At 41.2% G+C, this 20,959-nt stretch overlaps 1 protein-coding gene across 2 annotated transcripts in view; it reads left to right on the top strand.

The window, feature by feature from the left end:
• The window catches only part of LOC149160717 (staphylococcal-like nuclease CAN2), a 64,626-nt gene extending 44,333 nt beyond the window's left edge, over positions 1 to 20,293 (top strand). The window contains exons 3-9 of one of the 2 annotated variants that reach the window (XM_089436782.1): positions 17,950 to 18,064; positions 18,158 to 18,232; positions 18,353 to 18,540; positions 19,358 to 19,408; positions 19,533 to 19,692; positions 19,787 to 19,855; positions 19,977 to 20,293. In XM_089436782.1, coding sequence (XP_089292908.1) covers positions 17,950 to 18,064; positions 18,158 to 18,232; positions 18,353 to 18,540; positions 19,358 to 19,408; positions 19,533 to 19,692; positions 19,787 to 19,855; positions 19,977 to 20,099 — 781 coding nt within the window. In that variant the 3' untranslated portion in view covers positions 20,100 to 20,293. Of the gene's footprint in view, positions 1 to 17,949; positions 18,065 to 18,157; positions 18,263 to 18,352; positions 18,541 to 19,357; positions 19,409 to 19,532; positions 19,693 to 19,786; positions 19,856 to 19,976 lie in introns of both variants that reach the window. The other variant, XM_089436781.1, reaches the window with a different exon arrangement.
• The last annotated feature ends 666 nt before the right edge of the window (positions 20,294 to 20,959 follow it).

A 20,959-nucleotide genomic window follows, 5' to 3' on the forward strand; every position in this document is an offset into this window, starting at 1 on the left:
CACGATCCGCTCGCTAAAGGAAGATCTTGAAGAATCAAAGAAGCAGAATAAATATCTACTCCAAGCTATTGAAAAACAGGTAAACGAAGATATCAGCTTAAAATCTCAACTGGAATGTGCCTTCAGAACTCGTCAAATGCAGCAGGATCTGAATGAAGAACAAGAAAAGGAGATTCTCAAACTAAGGCATCAGTTGGAAGAAGGAAGGAAAGTTGAAGAAGACATGAAGAAGCAATGTCTAGAAAAGGAGGAACAACTTTAAGTTGAGGTAAATATCTTGAAAGGTAAATTAGAAGAAAAGGATAAACTATTACGATTTCAAGATAGTACTAAAGCCTTGGATGATATTCTTAGTAGTCAAAGGTCTCCTGCTATCAAAACTGGTCTTGGTTTTCATGAATCTATTGAAGGTGAATCTAGTTCACAAAGTAAGACAAGGGACTCTACTGCAAAATCTGAAATGCTCAATAAGGATATGAAAGGTCAATCTCATCATCAACCAAGGAAATAAATTCTTCAAAGAAAATCTTTTACTCCTCCTATGAATAATGTTGAATGTTATGTATGTCATAATCTTGGACATGTTGCAGCCAGATGTAGAAGAAGAAGGGTTCAAGACCATCATGCAGAAAGATCATCACATTCAAGGTACTTTAATGGATATTGCTTTGCTTGCAATATGTTTGGTCATAGAGCTGTTGATTGCTATAAAAGAAATATGAGACATGTAAGATGTTACACATGTAACCAGCTTGGACATATAGCTAAGGAATGTAGGAACAAAGTATGGGCACCATACCAAAAGGAGAAAACATCATCATCACACTTGAAGATGTGGAAGAAGAAAGAAGTACAGTCAGAAAGAGGCGGCACAGCACAACATACAGACATAACAGAATTAGAGGGAGCTGGAAGTGTAAAACTTCAGTGTCCTAAATCTCATACGCAAGTTTCTTAAAGAAAAGTCACGTATATACGCGAGTTGGTTATGGCATAGTCGCGTATATGATTGTTTGAGGAAAGGCAGTAGGGACAGGTTTAGGAAAAGGATCAGTCATGATTCGGTTTATTATTTGCGTTGTTTGATAATGGTTACAATTTGCTGATGATGTGTGGAAATGACTTGATGGTTAGAAGTGTTTTGTTTCTAACTTGATAATGATGATGTATTGATACTTCTTGCTGATATGAATGATCAGATCTGACAGTAAACAAGATGGCACAGGTTTAGGGGGAGCATATGCTTTTAATGTATTGTTGGCATTATGGTTAATAGTCCTTGGTGATGATGCTTATATGGATAAATGATTCATCTTGCTATGATATGGTTATGAGTTGTTCAGATGATTCTTGGGGTTACATAGTTGATATTTAGATCAGATTTGTGGTTGATCCTCTAATGGTGCTTACATGGATAAGGAGAAGTACATAGCTTGAATTCACATCTTCTTTACTTGATGATGAGTCACTCATATGCTGTTGTCGTCATATGCATAAAGATCATATATTACAGTTATGATGCAGGATTCCTATTGTTCTTAGCACATATATGGATGAGGATTGTTGGTTGTATACATGGATGATTATTCAAAGTTGCATTGTTGGAGACTTGATGATGATGAGTTCTTACCTATATGATGATAGGTTGTTTCGTACATATGTTGATTGATATTCCCAATTGATGATACTTGGTCCATGCAGATCTGGATGGCTATGGTGTTTCTCACATATGATAGAATGATTCTGTATATACAGAATTCTGTTCAAAAGGATGAGTTGATACGGACATACCTTGATGATTCATGCACTAATACAAGTTGCTGGTGACAGATGCTATGGAGCAGATAAACTTCTAATGATGCATTGTTGACATTATCTTAGAAGCTTTTGGTTCTAGTTCACAGCTGTTGTTGGCTTCAGATGGAACAAATGCAAAGGAAGAACAGAAGCAAATCATGATTGCTGATCTGAATGGTGATTGACAGATGCTGCTGCTATCAGTTATTAGTGACTTTCATAAGTCTTGCTCTAGATATTTCGTCTCTAGGTCATGTATCTCTTTTATGGTGTCAAAGGTCATGTAACGGCCTATTTTGGTTTCCCCACTATGCCTGGGATGAAGATGTAATGTATTTGGTTGTCATATTTCTGATGTATCCCCACTTGGTTGGGTGGATGATCCCCACTTGGTTGGGTGATGGATGTATGTATTGAGTCTTTTGGTGATAGGAAGGTATTTTATGATGTATAAGTCTTGGTTCTTCTTGAAGAACATCTTTTGCAGATCTTGCCTACAGTCAGGGGGAGCATGAACAACACAATTCCGCAAGAGTAGAGCTTTCAGCATGTAGCACGGACAGATTGGTACACCTTGGCATATACAAAGGGGGAGCTCATTCAGAGATTTCAACAGGTACTCAGGGGGAGTATGAACAGCGGAATGCCTTTCTAGGAAAGAGAATATCTTGGTTCGCCCTTTGCCCTTGATGTCAAAGGGGGAGAGTGATTTGGTATTGTTGCCATCAAGTCCAAAGCGGGAGATTGTTGGCATTATGATGTATGTGTTGTACTTGATGGCAAACAACTCATAGAAGATCAACTCACTTATATATATCTAGATGAATCTACGGAAGAGATATCAGATGACAATTCTCAGTATGACAAGTCCAAAGGGGGAGATTGTTGGCCTTATGATACATATGTTGTCCTTGATGGCAAATCACGCAAATGATAAATTATAGTGCAGCAAATTTATTTGATAAATTATAGTGCAACAAAGTTTCCTTCATGTAGAGAAAAGTTCACGCACTTTTATGCAGAGAAAAGTTTATTCCATGTAGAGAAAAGTTCACGCACTTTTATGCAGAGAAGAGTTTATTCCATGTAGAGAAAAGTTCACGCACTTTTATGCAGAGAAGAGTTTATTTCATGTAGAGAAAGTTCACGCACTTTTATGCAGAGAAGAGTTTATTTCATGTAGAGAAATGTTCACGCACTTTTATGCAGAGAAAAGTTTATTTCATGTAGAGAAAAGTTTACGCACTTTCATGCAAGAGAAAAGTTCACACACTTTCATGGTTGGTTCATGGTATTAGTCCGACAGTTTTTGATCCTATGGTTTTGGCCCGTGGTATTGCATCCAAAAGTGTTGATCTCACACACTTTCATGGTTGGTTCATGGTATTAGTTCGACAGTTTTTGATCCTATGGTTTTGGTCCGTGGTATTGCATCCAAAAGTGTTGATCTCACGCACTTTCATGGTTGGTTCATGGTATTAGTCCAACAGTTTTTTTGATCCTATGGTTTTGGACCGTGGTATTGAGAAAGGACTAAGGCTATAAAAGAGGAAGGAGATCATTTGGCAAAGCATCATCTGAATTATTGAATATCTGATAAAGTGCTAAATCTGGAATACTGTGATTGGGTTATGGTGCAGATCTGGATCTGAGCTAAAGAGGGATCTCATCGGTTGATGGAGAACAAGATCTAAGGATAGATCGGGATCAAATGGTTTGAAATGAACTATCTCTATATATTTGATTATGCTTATTCTAGATCTGTATATTGAAAAATGATTTGAACTGGGTATAACTTAAGTTTGAAATCGCTGCAAGTCATGTTTGAATATTTATAGATCTGTACGTGGGTTGGCTTTGGTGTAAGCGCGTATATATGCAGGTTTGGTTCATTGTAGTAGCGTATACAATTTGAGCTATGATATTTGAAGTCACAGGTGGTTCTGGTTGTTGATGGGTTCTGATGACAATTTAAAGGTGTCAGTATTCTGCATATCCTGTTTGGTTGATTGTGTTTAGCTTCAGTATTGATGGATGAGAACTAATATTGGATCAGGATCATAATGACTCATATTTGCGTGATCTGATGGACTAGATCTGGGTGCTAACACATATATTATTCTTGTATATGTATTGATCTGGTGTTTGGGTGATTCAGAAGATTGATTGATTATGTGCTTCAATGATATTAATGGGTCCAGTATGAAAATTGGATGAAACGTGGCCTTTCAGATTATGTGTTGTGCTCCAGGAATATCCAGTCTGAAAATGTATGAAACGTGGTATCTGGAGGAGAGAAGATTGTAGGCCGGCGCCTACGTACTAGTATCTTAGCTAGTATAAGAGCTAAGGGGGTAGTAGCTCCCTTCCAGTAGCAGTTGAAAACTTTGGAGCATTGTAGCAGGTAGCAGCCTGCGTACTAGTAAATGGATCGGCTAGTACAAGAACTATGGGGGTTGTAGCTCCCTTCCAGGAGAGACTGGAGAACGAGAGAGAGTTGTAGCTCTCTGCAGGTAGAAGCCTGCGTACTGGTATAAGACTGCACCAGTACATAAATATTGTAAAAGGATTTTCTTATTAAGAAAAAGATTGAGATGACTTGCAGCAGGTGGTTTTCTCCCACATTGGGTTTCCACCTTATATCATGGTGTTCATGTGTGTGGCTTATGTGTGATGATCTGTTCTATTTTACTGCACCTGTTTACTGTTAATATAGTTGATAATGTTCTAATGCACTCATTAAGGATCAACTAACTGAATCATAAGAAGTTGTGGAAGTAGCATATATGAATCTGAATATGGAAATGAAAAAGTTTTATTGATGTGATAATACTGATTCACCCCCCCCCCCTTTCAGTATTATTTCCAACATTCTGCTGCTGTCATAAATTATCACATTTGTAAATTTGTACTATATCTCTCTGCTGAACTATTGAAGAATATAAGAAGAATTGATCAAAGGTTTCCTCACATTGGGGTTTGTCCCTAGCTGGTGACACATTTTGTGTCCTCTTGTCTTGGCTTGTCTTCTATTGTTTATGTTTATGTTACTATCATGCTGTTGTGATTGCTAAACTGAATATTGATATTGGGCTAGTAAAGAAATTGAAGTAAATTGCTCTTAAGCAAAGAACATACCATTCTTACCTAAAATTAACAACATGCCACTCTTAATCTTTAAACCCTAACTAGGGAAGCCCTCAAAATAGATTAAACAGCCCTAATTGAGATTTTATAGGGGGGGCGTCACCTCAATCTTAATGTTCTCTTATTGGCACAAAATAGCCCTTCTACAAATATTATTCCAATAGATTTGTACTAGTAATTTCCAGCCATCAAAATGAAAAAAAAAAACCTCACATTGAAATGTCCCTTAACTTCTTCCTCCAAAAATATCTTCAACTAAAGAGGGGAACTCCCATAATTCCAACCATGCCTGTAGACAATGATTATCCTTTATTTATATTTTTCAAATCAAAACCTAATTCATAAATTGATATTTCTTTTTAAAAGGCCCTATAATCCTCCTTGAGTGTAGCATTCCTTTTTTCCTTATGAATGAATAAAATGGGTCCATATTGTCACTCGTCATCTTTCTATTTCCTGAGATCCTTTTAAAACATGTTTTTATTATTCATTTGAGGGTCAATAATGCCACATGGCATCTCTTCATGCAAATATCTTTCCTTCAAATATGTAGAAAATTGAAATGCCTTGAACAAAGTGTTCTCACTGTAAAGCCCCTCTCAAAGGTGAAACCAATGTTGCACGAAGCGAGGGCGAAGCGGAGCGTTTTTTGGAAGCGGGGACGCGGAAGCGTCATTTTCCAAAAATCTAGGAAGCAAAGTGTCCGCGGAAGCGTCTGCTATATATATATATATATTTATATTTTTTTGCATTTATACTCAAAACAAACATCCCAAATAGCAAATTAATTGTAGAAGACATGAAAACATGCATATTTTTGCATAAATCAAGATAGATATAACATCCATTGTACATTAATGATTAATTATTCGAGCATCAACCATCTAGAATCTAGATTCTTCTCCTCTTGTCTAGCCTTTGCCTCTACCTCGATTGTCTAGGGATATTAGTCAACATTGCCCAATTTTGATCAAACTACCTAATTCAAGACTTAAAATATGGTAGAAAAAACTTAACATGCTTGATCGATGATATTGACTTGATTGAAAGGTAATTTTTTGCTAAGGGCGTGCCGCGTGACAAAGGAGTTCAACAGTTAACACCACCAACACTAGGGTACATATAGGGCTTGGTGCTCTTGATTAAATGCTAATCGCATACCTTCATACTTGATATAATCTAATGAAATGCCACAATCCCATTGATCCTGAATTCCTGAAAACTGTTAAGTCTGCTGAATTTTGAATAGGATATGAAATTCTATTTTTTCCATATGAAGTCCAATGAGGCTGGAACCACTCTCAAACATTCTGAGTCATTTCATGGTAATGTTAAAAATTTAAGTAAAAGGATGAAAATGAAAAATAAAGGAGAATGTCACTTTTACTTTAAGAATTTAACATTACCATGAGGGAGCATCTACTATATTTATATTTTTTTTCCCCTTCATTCGTCACCCTAACCCAAGGTGGACCCACTCCCAACAAGCAAACTCACCTAAAATTAAAAAAAAAAAAATTGAAAAAAAAAAAACGATTTTCTAAACGCTTTTCCGGAAGCGTATGGAAGTGTACGGGAAGCGTACGCTTCCTCCTCCGAAGCGCCACGCTTCCGACGCCCGAAGTGCCGTATGAAGCGCGCTTCGGCGCTTCCGTACCACGCTTCCGAATTTCTAGGAAGCGGCAAAAAATTCGGAAGCGGCGCTTCCGAATTTCGGAAAGACGCGCTTCGGGGCTTGGAACCGTGGGGGGGGGGAGGGGGGCGCTTCGTGCAACATTGGGTGAAACATGTCTCCAAATATGTAGAAAAGGCCTTGAACAATGTGTCCTTACCCCCAAATATCCCAAAAGCTAAAGCATGCCTTCAAATATTTGAAAGTGGATTAAAATTTAAATAATGTGTTCTTGCCTCCAAAGTTCTCCTCAAAGAGGAAAGACGCTTGCAAATCTGTGGAATATGCCTCGAATAATGTATAATGACCCATAAAGTTGATTATGTTTGTAAAGCCCTTTCGCACAAAATGTCCGGTTTGCAAGGGGTAGACACCGATCAAGCAGCCCTGATGCTCACTTAGAAGTGGAATGCTCATCATCAAGTGATCTCTTCAACCAAAACAGTGGTACAAGCTAGGTTGTTCCTCCATTGGTTCTTTCCTTGCCCCCTGTCATGCTCAGGTCTCCCTCGAGGTAGAGTGTTTTGCTCCTCTGGAAATTGTCTTGCCAGGTGCCATGTTTGGAGCTCAATAAGGTAGGGAATTCCTGTTCTAGGGTTCCCTTCCTGCTCATATCATCCATTAATGTTGACTTGGAAAAGCCTCCATCAATATGTTACTGCTATGGAACTCCAATGGCCTTTTGTTGTGCTTGGTGAGAGAATAAAGGTCCATGAAAATGAAAAATGAACCATACATATCAAGGGGGAAACACAACTCAAAGAACACTAAAATAAATCAAAACATTGACAGATTTAATTGATAGAACTATGCTGGATTTGAATACAATGATAAAGATAAACGTCCCCAAACTGCACATCCATTACTCGATTCTGATGTGCATAAGCATCAAATAAACAACAAACTAGAATATCACCAATGAATATACATATATGTTGGTTGTAAAGAAAGCTGATGAAGATCAATAACTGTTGTAGTGTGATAGAGCTCTCAACTGAATTGCCAAAAGCAATGGCATATCCAAGTATAAACGGATATACAAGGTAAAAATCAGTTACCTATTATCACCTGAAAAGGCACCACTTGGGTCCTCAAGTCATCCCAGGCATGTAATATACGAGTGAACCAAAATACAGTCTTGCAATCAACATGCAGGGGCCTTGGCCAAAGGTGCATGTTGTTGAGAAACCAAGTGCGAGATAGTTTAATGCTTGATTCCTCTTTCTTGATAATTACTTGTGAATATTAGCTATCTTCTTATTACTTTTATGTTCTCTTCATCAAGCAATTATATGAATGTTCAAATCATAAAAATCACAAAGAGACAAAGAACACTAGAAATTAGGCTCCAAGCCAAGACAAAACCCCACAAGTGGGAAAACCCAACAATCCTTCTCTTATAGAATCAGATCAAAATGAGATATCTAAGACCCAATACCAAGACCAAAACAGCCACAAAGATTCCAAGTCAACCCTCCAAGTCTCCTCCAACAAGTCAAAGTCAATGAAAGTCAACACTAGTCAAATTCTCTGATATCTGGTCAAAATCGCAGAATTTTCAGACCTGCAGTGTAGGCTGAATTTCAGCCCTGTAATTGCCTCAGAAATGCCACAATCTTTGTATGTGTGAGCAGAAACAAGGTAGAAAACTTGATTTTCTCTCTCCTTTGACTTCCTTCTTTTTCCTCTTACTTTGGCTCTCTTTCTTCTTGATTAGGCACAGAAATTGATGATTGATGTGATGTGTGAGTGAATGAATCCAAGGGGCCGAGTTGACTCTTATATATAGCTGTCCAGGAGGGTCGAATACCTGCCACATAGGCCGACTTGTCCAAGGAGGGCCAACTTGGTCTTTGTTTGACTCTTTGACTCAAAATAAAAACTATCTTTCTTTTCTTTCAAAAATCCAAATGGGACTTGACTCAAATACTTTTTTTTGACTCATAATAAATTATTTTTTACTCTTTTAGCTCTATAAACGTGAAGAACATGCATTGACCAAAAATAATAATAATGAATATGATATGTATTGCATTATGAAGACCGACACTAGTTACCTTTTCAACACATGCATCATCAATCTGGAGTCAGCACACATCCGGGGATGAGAGAAGTGGTCACACAAAAACCCCCTTGTTGGGCATGGGATCCCTCGCAGCATGTTTTGGGGCTCAAAGCCCAAGTTTTGGTCAATTGTATTGTAAGACTCCGCAAATTGTAGGCACGGAGCGCGAGGTCTAGGATGAGTCATAAGGTTGTTGGCCCTAAAATATTGTAAATTAAGGTAAAGTTGTGTTAGCCTACGGACCATGGGATTGTATAAATAAAGCGAGGCTCTAAATGTAAAGGGAGTCGAAGATAGATAGAATAGCGAAGACATGGTTCAAGGTGAAGAGTGAGATCTGAAGTGTACTGGGTCATAGTAGTAGGAAGAGGCTCTGCAGTTGAGTGTGCAGAGGCCTAGTGGAGTCTGCAGCTGAGTGCGCAGACCCCTGCAGCTAAGTGCGCAAGGCGGAGTCGGGTCTATACTTGGGATTGAAAGAAAATAAAGAGAAGTTTACTCTATGCATCTGTTCTTGAATCTGTATTTTGATGTCATGCATTACTTTTACTCTGTTTAATTATGGCGTGCACTAGATAAATACTTGTATGAATGCTTTTATATGAAAATAATCTAAGTAATCAGCTAACAGAGCCTAATTAAGGAGGACTTGGGTAAATAACACGGTTCGTGTTGCGGCTAAAACTACGCGAAGACATATCGCAAGGCGCGGGGTGCCCGTCGGTGCGCATAGCACATGAAGCGCGACGGCTGGACCGCGTACCAAATACCTCATATCAGACATCCTCAGGGTGCGGAAACCTGGTTCTAGCACCCTCCCATACTACTTCGAGTGAGACCTCAGTCTGCGCTCCGCGGACTGTTGCCGAAAGGGCCAGTAGGACTGGGATTTGCTTGGCTAAATCACTTTTGAACATGGGTCAGGCCCCACTAAGCCAACAAATGGTTTCGTTGTCAGGACTGGAATCTGCATAAGAGATGTCTGATGTCATGCCACTGGAACCTAACAAAGAAGGAAATTGAAGAGTGGTTGGACAGGAAGATTAACGAGTTCGCGACACAGGAAAATAGAACTCCGCAAGTATCCAAGGAAAAGCGGTTGGAGCGCTATGTGTATACGGAAATCCACGAGATTTTCTTTGCATCCTTTCCTTCTAAGCTGTATGAGTGGATCGTGAAGTTAGCCGACAGCCAAGGAAGGTGTAGGCTCGACAAACTGATAGTGTAGATCCCAAAATCAATGCGCAGATTAGAAGCATCAGAAGATAAGATCACGCGAGCTGTGGACCATTGGCTCGACCGGATAATAGGGGGATTCATTACTGAATTTGTGGTAGATACAACAGTGAGCTACAACAAGGCAGAACGACGCTTTCTCAAAGGACCGCGAGGTAAGTATATTAAATCTTTGAATACTTAGATTAAGATGCTATTGTGTGAAAAAAGGGTCATGTGAATACATTAATGTTTGGGAAGCGAGAGAGCAAGGAAGAGCTCACGAAGGTCTCTCCGAGAAGCGCGGTCAGTTTGATAAGGCAACACATTCCGCGGTTACCACTTCCACCCACATCACCACCTGCTTCACCGCCCTCACCTCCATGTCCACCCACTCTACCTCTGCCACCTCCACAGTTCAGTATGGCAAGCGCGATCAAACTACCAGTATTCAGAGGGGTAGGGAATGAAGATCCGGACCAATTCTGGTTCGTGGTAAGAGCAGTATGGGAAGCCCAAGGTGTTACAAACGACAATATTAAGAAGGCTACATTGGTGAATGCGCTGTAGGATCGCACATTAACATGGTATATCAAGCACTCCAACGACCACCCAAACGCAGGGATAGCAGAGATCCAGAACGCGTTGAACAGGGAATTTAGTAGGGCAAAATCAGAAACACAATCGATCATCAGGTTTAAAGAGATCGCGATGCTCCTAGGCGAGACCCCATGGGATCTGGATCAACGGTTGAAGAGTACAATCCACGAAGCCAATATGACGTTGACAGATGGACAGCATCGCGCATGGTTTGTAGCATCTCTGACACTGCACTTGAGGACAGCGCTGTCACAGCAGAAACTTTCTACCCATGTCGAAGCATTGGAAATGGCAATGAGATTACATGAGACCCTGGGTTGGGAGTTCAACAAATCCACGTGCAACTACAGAATCTATGTTTGGAAATGCAAAGTTTGAAGCAGGATAGGGCATCGCGACCAGAGGCGCGCGAGGAAGTATGGTGCATAAAATGCAAGGGCCAGGGCCATGACAAGGATCACTGTCCAGTATTCACAAACTACTTGGCAGGAGGAGGGCCAATGCCGTTGAGACCAGAGGCACAAGCAGGGCTGAGTGCGGCACCTGCTTTATGGTGCGCAATCTGTCAGATAGGAGGGAAACACACGATGGATAATTGTCATTTGTTGTAGAAGTATACACAGACACCCCAACAATTGTTTTGTAATTTCTGCAGGTCGGTAGGCCACGATGAGCGCACTTGCCGCAGTTACGAGCTAATGATGGATCGGACCCCTGCCTATAGGATGCAGACCGAAACACGAGCCCTCGACCCAAATGCGGGGATGGCACGTGCTGGATTTCAGGGGCGAGGTCGAGGACGAGGTGGAATGGGACTAGGAAGGGGTCACGGACAATTAATTTGTTACAATTGCGGAGGACCAGGGCACTATGCCTGCGATTGTACCAACCCGACAAGGATATCCTGTACGTATTGTGCTCAGTTTGATCATGAAACAATAGATTGTCCTACGTTGATCACGAGGATGTGCGAAAAGGGGGTATTCCAACCTCCCCCGACTCAGAATATACAAATGATGAGGTCTGAACCACGCGAAGAGGACCCGAATGTAAACATGATGCTCAGAAGTGGTACGACCATGGGAGAGGATACAGGGAAGTAGCCAGAGGAAAGTACGTGGGTTCGCAAGGCTCCTGCAAAGGAACTCGAGTTTGACTTAGAACGCGCAAAGGAGACATTTATGGAAGCTAAGAAGAGCTTCGCGGAGGCCTCCACTTCAGGAAGTAAGGATCAACCAGAGCCAGGAATGGATCCTTCAATGCTCACTACCTTTCTGGAGACATGCATGAAACTACTGCGTGACAACAAGGCAGTTAAAGGACTACAGGAACTGATCACTAGGTGTGCGGGGTCAGGAGAACCACGCGTAGTTCGAAAATTGGGGAAGCATGCATTGCGCACTGGAAGGGAAATGAGGTTGACTGCACAGATTGGTGAGTATGAAATGGATCAGGTAATTCTAGATCTAGGTTCGGACACGAATGTATTACCGAAGCAGACATGGGAATGCATGGGCAGGCCCACGTTACAATGGTCCCCTATTCAATTATGAATGGTGAACCAACAAAAGATTTTGCCCATGGGAAGGTTGCAAGGGGTAACAGTCGATATTGAAGGCGCGAGCGCGCAAGGGGATTTTGAAGTAATAGGGATTGTCGATGACAGCAATCCCTATCCCGCACTGTTAGGAATACACTGGGCCACCGATATGAACGGAGTCATCAACCTGAAGAAGTGAAAAATGATCTTTGAGAAAAAGGCACTACGCATAGTAGTCCCACTGGACCCAGCCAAAGGAGCGCGCTACACTGAACCAGTGCGCAATGATGATCTTGATTGTATTTATAAGATAACTACACAAGATCAGGATTGGGTAAATCCGACTGCAGATGGGAGGATCTCGTGGGAGCACGAAAGCTACTGCACTTCGGACTCAGACGAAGCAATAGAGCGATGGCAGAATCAGTTGCACGAAATAACGACGCTGAATTGCAACATGATGGTTAGATCACTGCGTTGCGTAACAACAGAGGCAAGAGAACTGCCAACATATGATGTATTGACAGCGGTGGATGAATTCCTGAACAAGTTTGAAAGCGCAATACCGGAACAACAACAGTTCGATGCATTGAAGTGGGCACTACGCGCAACACCCGCACGATGGTGGGGTACACATCAAGGAAATTTTGAGGACTGGCACGGATGCAGAAGGATGATGCGCCTACGATTTGGGAAACCGCAACTACGATTAGAAGACAAATATGATGGACGAGATGACCCACGCACGCACCTCGCGAAATGGACCAAGGTCTACCACAGCCTGAGTGGGTGCACCTATTCTACCATATCCTGGACGTCATACCCATGAATTAGTATACGGAGACGGAGCTTTGCCATGGTGCGAGCGAATGGGATGTGTTGCACGAGGGTTTCTTGTTAACATTCACATTTGAAGATCGTTGGTCAGATACTGTGGATGATGCGCTACAAGCGGTGAAAGCTGCTATCTTTAAAATACCACAGGAGCCAATGGAAGTGCTTCAGCCAGAATGGGCGATGCAGTTAAGTAGCGCACTGGAGTGTTATAACGTGAATGTTGAGGAAGATGATGAGGACCCACAGAACATTAACATTTCAAAAATAGAAGGCTCGCGCGAAGTTCGCGGACCGCCACTTGAAGACCTCGACATTACCGCATCGCTAAAAACAAAGCAGGTAAACATTGGCACAAAAGTGGAGCCGAAGTATGCAACGCTTGGGGACTATTGGGATGATGCTACGGTAGATAAGGTCGCTGAGTTACTCCGCGAATACCAAGACTTGTTCCCGACCAAAATCACGGACTTAAAAGGGATCATTAGCGACTTAGGGATGATGAAGATCACTCTGAAACTGGACGCGAAACCAGTCAAGCAACAACCTTACCGCTTGAACCCAAAGTATAAAGAAAAGGTCCGTGATGAATTAGACAAAATGCTCGCAGCCAGAATTATTGAACCAGTGGAAGAATCTGATTGGGTGAGTCCTATGGTAGTGCAGGAGAAAAAACAGAAGGGTGAAATAAGAATATGCATAGACCTAAGGAAGTTGAACGATGCCTGTGTACACGATCCATTCCCAACACCATTCACAGATGAAGTACTAGAGAATGTTGGCGGCCAAGAAGCATACTCGTTCACAGATGGGTTCTCGGGATACCATCAGATCAAGATCGCGCCAGAAGATAGGAGCAAGACGACCTTCGCAACAGAATGGGGCTGCTTTCAGTACACTGTTATGCCCTTTGGACTGAAGAACGCACCAGCAATATTTTCGCGCATAGTGGTGGCGGCGTTCAAAGAATACATCCACAAGTTCTTGGAGGTCTATCTGGATGATTGGACTGTCTTTGGATTAGTTAAGCACCACATAGCAAGCTTACATTTGATGTTGGATACTTGCCGGCGACACCAGATTGCGCTGAACCTAAAGAAGTGCACATTCCTCGTTCCCTTTGGAAACCTGTTGGGACATGTGGTCTGCAAACAAGGGCTGATGGTGGACCCTGCGAAGATTGCTGTTATCCTCAATTTGGAAGCACCACGAAGTGTTAAACAACTGCGCGCTACCTTGGGACACACTGGATACTATAGGAATTTCATCAAAAGTTATGCCCAAATAACAACGCCGATGGAAAATCATTTGAAAAAAGATGTTACATACTGCTAGAATGATGATTGCATGAAGAGTTTGGATGTCCTAAAGGGGAAACTGGCCTCTGCGCCAATCTTGGTCTTCCCGAAATGGGACGTGGAATTTCATGTGCATGTTGATGCGTCATGTATCGCGTTGGGAGCCGTACTCACACAGGAAGGCGCAGAGGGTGTGGATCACCCGATCGCATTTGCGAGTCGAAGATTGTCCAAAGCAGAAAAGAACTACTCTACTACTGAGCGCGAAGGGTTGGCAATGGTGTACGCGCTCCAGAAATACCGACACTATTTGCTTGGCGGACATTTCAAGATGTACACCGACCATTACGTGTTGAAATACCTGGTGAACAAGCCTGTGTTGGGGGGCCGCATATGCAGATGGCTTTTACTATTTCAGGAATATGATTTTGAGGTCATATTCAAGCCGAGATGCTTGAATGTAGGACCAGACCACTTGTCACGAATTGAGACGGGTGAGAAACCAACAAATCTGGAGGAGGGACTACTTGATGCACAACTCTTTGCAGTACGCGTCGCGGACAGACACTTCGAAGATATAATCCATTTTCTAACAACAAGAACTGCGCCGAAGGAGTACTCAATCCAACAGAAGAAGGAATTGGTGGTGCACGCAGCGGATTTTTTTGTCATCGCGGGGCACCTCTACAAGATGGGCAATGATGACATATTGCGAAGATACGTACCTGAATTTGAGCGAGGCCAAATCCTCGCGTAAGCACATGGGGGCGCTACAGGAGGACACTATGCAGGACGCGCGACCGCGCAAAAGATTCTTCGCGCAGGGCTATGGTGGCCGACCCTACACCAGGATTCAAAAGCACACTGTAAGGCCTGCGACATATGTCAACGGACGGGAAAACCATCACGAAGGGACGAGATGCCACTAAATCCCCAAATGACACTGTAGCCCTTCGAGAAGTGGGCAATCGATTTTGTGGGCCCAATCAAACCTCAGGGAAAAACGGGTGCACGCTACATCATCACTGCGACGGAGTACCTGACACGATGGGCGAAAGCACAACCGGTCAAAGACTGCACGGCCGCTACAACTGCAAAGTTTTTGTTCGAAAACGTGTTGACACGATTTGGCTGTCCAAAAATCTTAATGAGCGACTGCGGGACGCATTTCTTGAATGAATGAAACCATCAGCGCGCTCACATAAGAGTTCTAGGTCTATCACCAAAAAAGTACACCATACCACCCATAGGCCAATGGAACAATAGAAGCATTCAATAAAATACTAGAGACTGCACTAACCAAAGTATGTAACACGCAGTGGGACGACTGGGACCTGCGCATACCTGTTGTGTTATGGGCATACAGGACAACATGCAAGAAATTGACGGGACATACACCATTCTGATTGGTCTATGGTACAAAAGCAGTCATGCCGATGGAATACATTGTCCCTAGTCTGCGAATAGCAGCACTCACAGGCATGACGGACCGCGAAGCTCTGGAAGAAAGGCTCGCGCAATTAGAAGAACTCGAGGAAGAACGATTTCTGGTAGGATTTCATCAGCAGGTACAAAAACAGTGGGAAAAGTCCTAGCACGACTGCCATATCAAGTTGTGCACTTTCAAGGTAAACGACTTAGTACTACTGTATGATAGCAAGTTTGAAAAATTTCCGGGAAAATTCAAAATGCACTGGCTGGGACCATATGTGGTAAAAGAGGTCAAACTTAATGGCGAACCCTTCCTCGGCAAGGTCAACGGCAGCTGCTTGAAACCCTACATGGGTGGGCCAACTCTGTGACTAATTGGCCGAAGTATAGTCTTCGCGGCCCACGGAGCCGGACAAGGGCGCGAGACTATAAACACAAGCACCAGAAGCTGGCACCAACGAAGAGATACGAGTCAGACGTGGAGGATTCAGAAGAAAGAGCAGAGCAGATCCAGTAGACAGCAGAACAGTGCGTTGCGGACCTTCGCACAACACAAGCATAGTTGGAGAGGCTCCGTGCCAAGATCGCTGCACCAGCACAGTGACTCGGGACGAGTCACGATGATTGTGTTGGGGGCCTGTTGGGCATGGGATCCCCCGCAGCATGTTTTGGGGCTCAAAGCCCAAGTTTTAGTCAATTGTATTGTAAGACTCCGCGAATTGCGGGTGCGGAGCGCAAGGTCTAGGATGAGTCATAGAGTTGTCTGCCCTAAAATATTGTAAATTAAGGTAAAGTTGTGTCGGCCTACTCATGGTCCGCGGACTATGGGATTGTATAAATAAAGCGAGGCTCTAAGTGTAAAGGGAGTCGAAGACAGATAGAATAGTGAAGGCATGGTTCAAGGTGAAGAGTGAGATATAAAGTGTAGTGGGTCATAATAGTAGGAAGAGGCTCTGCAGCTGAGTGCCCAGAGGCCTAGTAGAGTCCGCAACTGAGTGCGCGGACCCCTGCAGCTGAGTGCGCAAGGCGGAGTTGGGTTTGTACTTGGGATTGAAAGTTAATAAAGAGAAGTTTACTCTGTGAAAATAATCTAAGTAATCAGCTAACAAAGCCTAATTAAGGAGGATTTGGGTAAATAACACGGCTCGCGCTACGGCTAGAACTGCGCGAAGACAGTATCGCAGGGCGCGGGGTGCCCGCTGGTGCGCATAGCATAGGAAGCGCGAAGGCTGGACCGCATACCAATCACCTCATATCAGACATCCCCAAGGTGCGGAAACCTGATTCTAGCACCCTCCTATACTACTTTGGGTGAGACCTCAGTCCACGCCCCGTGGATTGTTGCTGAAAGGGCCAATAGGACCAAGATTTGCTTGGCTAAATCACTTCTGAACTTGAGTCAGGCCCCACTAAGCCAACAACCCTTCCTACATAAACAAAGATGCCTATCATGTTCAGTTTGGCTCCAATGTGAAGAGTATGTATATCTTTCATAAAACTGACATTTGTGACTGAAATTTGAATAGCCTAAAGAAATCTAACTGCAGAAACTTCCAGCAAGCAGTTCCATATCCTTGGTCTCACATGCCAACAGTAAGATTCACCATCCAAGTGTTTACTAGTTAAAGCGGTATTTTAAAAATTCAGTTTGTTAATCTCATAAGGAAGCATCACGCATGCACTTATCAGTGCTCCAAGTTGTCTAAATTCTCTAATATTTATCTATAAGTAGAAATCCATTTCAGAATACCACAACCAAGTATACTTCAGTAGACACATCTGCCATGGAAAACTTTAATCTATGGCTAGATTGCCGGGTCAGATTCCTGTTATTGGCATTAGAATACTTGTTTTCTCCTTACAGATTAAGTTTGGCAGGATAAAACCTAGACTGGGAAAATTAAGGGTGTCATGTAGAGCTCAAATAAAATTTTGAATGATGAAAATTACTATACAGGGCAACATCATGTGATCTAATGGCGAAGCAGTTGGAAGCACTCAATATATATTAGAAGTCCATGAACTGTTATCAACTAGTGCCTAGATCTGCTAAGCTATTCTAGCTACTAGATGTAGGAAGCTACCCACTGGTGCCAAGCCATAAATAAATAACTCCATTAAAAACATTGATTGTTTTTATGAAAGGTAAACAATGATTATATTTAATTGCCTAGCATGCTCCCAACATTGAAGCCATTAGAAACAATATTGCTCATGGTATCTAACCAAAATACTACACCCACCATGCAGAATCTGAATCATGTCCTTTGAGGTTTTTGCACTTTAAAGTTTGCCAAAATAGAAGTTGCTTCATGGGATTTTGACTTATACTATTCGATATTTATTTCTGGAGGTATAAGAAAATCTTAGCAGCATGGAAAGAAGCCAAACCACCCCCTAGTAATGCTGAAGAAGCAGCAATACTTATTGCAATAACATTGCAAAGACATCGTAAGGTCGATGTAGAGGTATATATCCTACAGTTTCAAGCCATTAGTCCTCATTTTCTTTATGTTCTTTTTCTCCAGTGTAAATTAAGCACAGATCCTAACATTTTGTAGGGCCTGTTCTCATTTTATGGGCTTCCATACCCTACTGCGGTGCCAGAAAGGGTTGCACAGAAACGGCCAGACGATGTACCGAAGTTTGAGCTGTATACTCTTCCAGTGAGATGTTAATACAGTCATTGTCAATTTATTAATGTTGCTCTTCCCTTCCCTATTATTTCCTTGTACACTTATAGTGAATCTGTACAGGTAAATGCCAAAGATGTTGGAGATGGTGATGGCCTCACTGTATATGTGGATACACGGAATCCTAGAGAGTCAGCGGATGTCCCTATCTCGGTGCACGAGGCAACTATTCAAAGGCGCGAAGCTCGTGCAAGACGGGATTATGAGATAGCTGACGCATTAAAGAAATGCATTTCCAATGAAGGATATCGGTTTGTTTTTCCTCTGTTAGAAACTCACATATTTTACACTTGAAGTTTGAGTTGCTTCCATTATTCCACTTCCTGTTTTGTTCCGGATATTAATGTATATTTTTAGGAACTCCAATTACATTTAGAGAAGCCAGGTGCCTAACACACACCAGCTATATCCATTTAACTTTAAAGCTTTTCAATCAAATTCTCTTTGATCCTTCTCAGTGTTTATTTTTTCTGTTGGCTGACTCATAAGGAGGTTTGAACTTCGAAACTCAAGGAACATATTATTTTATTATCGAGCATTTCATTATCAAGGCATAAACTTATTTTTCTTATTAAAATGTAATTATTATATCTGGAGTTAAGATGGATCTATATTGTAATTTAAACCTATTTAAATTCTAAAATGCATATCAAAGTTACAGAATAAAATAATTTGCAAACTTATAAAATAATTTGCAAACTTGGTTATCTAAATCTGCATTTTACATTTAATCTAAATAGTTCTGTCCACATTCTATACACTCAATGCATTGGGCACACTCGAAGAGTTATAAATCACGTTCACCTCCATCCAGGCTGTAGAATGTAACTCACTTCTTTCTGTACTTGTAACCAGAGTAAAAAGCACCTTGCTTATCTTGGTGCAATCTTAATGGCAAATGTGGACACCATGATTAAAACGTGTCAACGAACATCACTGTTAAAATTTTCAATTTAAAATTCTCTGAAAATGCCAAGAACAGAAGTCCAGGCTGAGAATTACATTGATTTTTAGCGACGAAAAACAATGCCACTGTGAGGTCAAATCTGTGTTTTTGTTTATTTACAGGATATTCGATGATGGAGATATACTTGCGCACATATATCGAATTCGGCTGAGGTTGAAAATATAAGTAGAATTTCTGGGTTTTTTTGTTTATAACTTTGCTGATGCAATGCTTTCAAAGATTAATAGATCTGGTGGTGAAATTTTGAAGTCCTACAGAAACTGTTTAAAATTGCAGAGGAGTTGATGCACCAGAGCTCAAAATGCCTTACGGGGAGGAGGCAAAACAGGCATTGCTTAGTCTGGTACAGGGGGAACAATTGCGAGTCGTTGTCTATGGCAACGACCAATATGATCGGTTGGTGGGAGATATTTACAGCAAAGACGTTTTTATTCAGGTGAATTTCGGCATTACTATGGGCCAATAATTGGATTTCGGGAAAAGGCGTACAATTTTATTAATGCAGAACCATTTGCATTCGATCTTGTCAGGAAGTTCTTTTAAAGAAAGGATGTGCATGGCACTACAAAAAGTATGATCAGCGTCCAGAGTTTGCCATGGTAAGAATCTGTGATCTTGATCCTGGCCTATATCAATAGTAGGGAATCAGGATTGGTTAGCATTAATTAGCATCCCATTTCTAATTGAATAATGTTATGCATGAATTTTTGGATGACTCAGTGGGAGAAAGAGGCCCGTGCTGCCCGTGTTGGATTATGGGCTTCATCCAATCCTCAGAAACCTTGGGAGTGGAGGAAAACGCACAAAGAAATGCAAAACAATTTAAGGAGGGGTAAACAATGAAGTTTTAAGGTTTCAATTTTTAGTGCTGCTTGTGGACAGTCTGAATAGGGCTGCTGTATTTTTACAGATAATTTATTTATGATCATTGACTTGTTTTTTCAAAGTCTTGAGTATTGGGAACGTTGGTATGGATTTCAACATTAACCAAAAATGAAAATGAATGATTATTGTGTGGATAATTTTTCTGAGGATAATTGTGTGGATATGTTATTCAAGGAAGTTTTGCTATTAGATGTTGGGTTAGTTTCTATTTTACAGATGTTTATTGATGATGTGTTGTCTATTTTGTTTTTAAACTATTTGATCATGTTTAAAGGGTTAGTTTCCATCTCACATATGTTTATTAATGATGTGTTGTCTATTTTATTTTTAATCCATTTGATCAAGTTTAAATAGGAATTAGGTAAACTTTAAGATATCTTTAAGATCTAAGATATATCTGAAATTTTGTTCTCAGCCTAATTTTTAAGTTATCTAGTGTGCTGTTGTGCGGCCAAAAAGATAGTACCTTTTTATTTCCTCTAAAATATAAAAAATTATGTTTTTCTTGGAAAATAAAACAAAAATTCTTGTCCCACTTGCATACTAATAAGATATCAATATAAATTTTTTAATGCTTTTAGAATTTAAAATGGATGATTCTTGCGAAGATTTGCATTCTATAAGACATCCATATGATTTTTTCCTGCCCATTTTTTTCAAAATAGTTTTCTTAATATGTTTAGAATTTAAAATGAAATCAATCTAGTATTCAATCATTTCATGTGAATAAGTTCTTTAACATGATTTTAGTAAAGTGATTGGACAAAACTTGTATTCTTGGTTTGATTAAAGACTTACCTTAAAATTAAAAGTGAACC

This window comes from Pinus tabuliformis, chromosome 5_2, assembly GCF_031772625.1.
Source record: "Pinus tabuliformis cultivar Carrire ecotype Pingquan chromosome 5_2, CPIR1, whole genome shotgun sequence".
NCBI lineage: Eukaryota > Viridiplantae > Streptophyta > Pinopsida > Pinales > Pinaceae > Pinus > Pinus tabuliformis.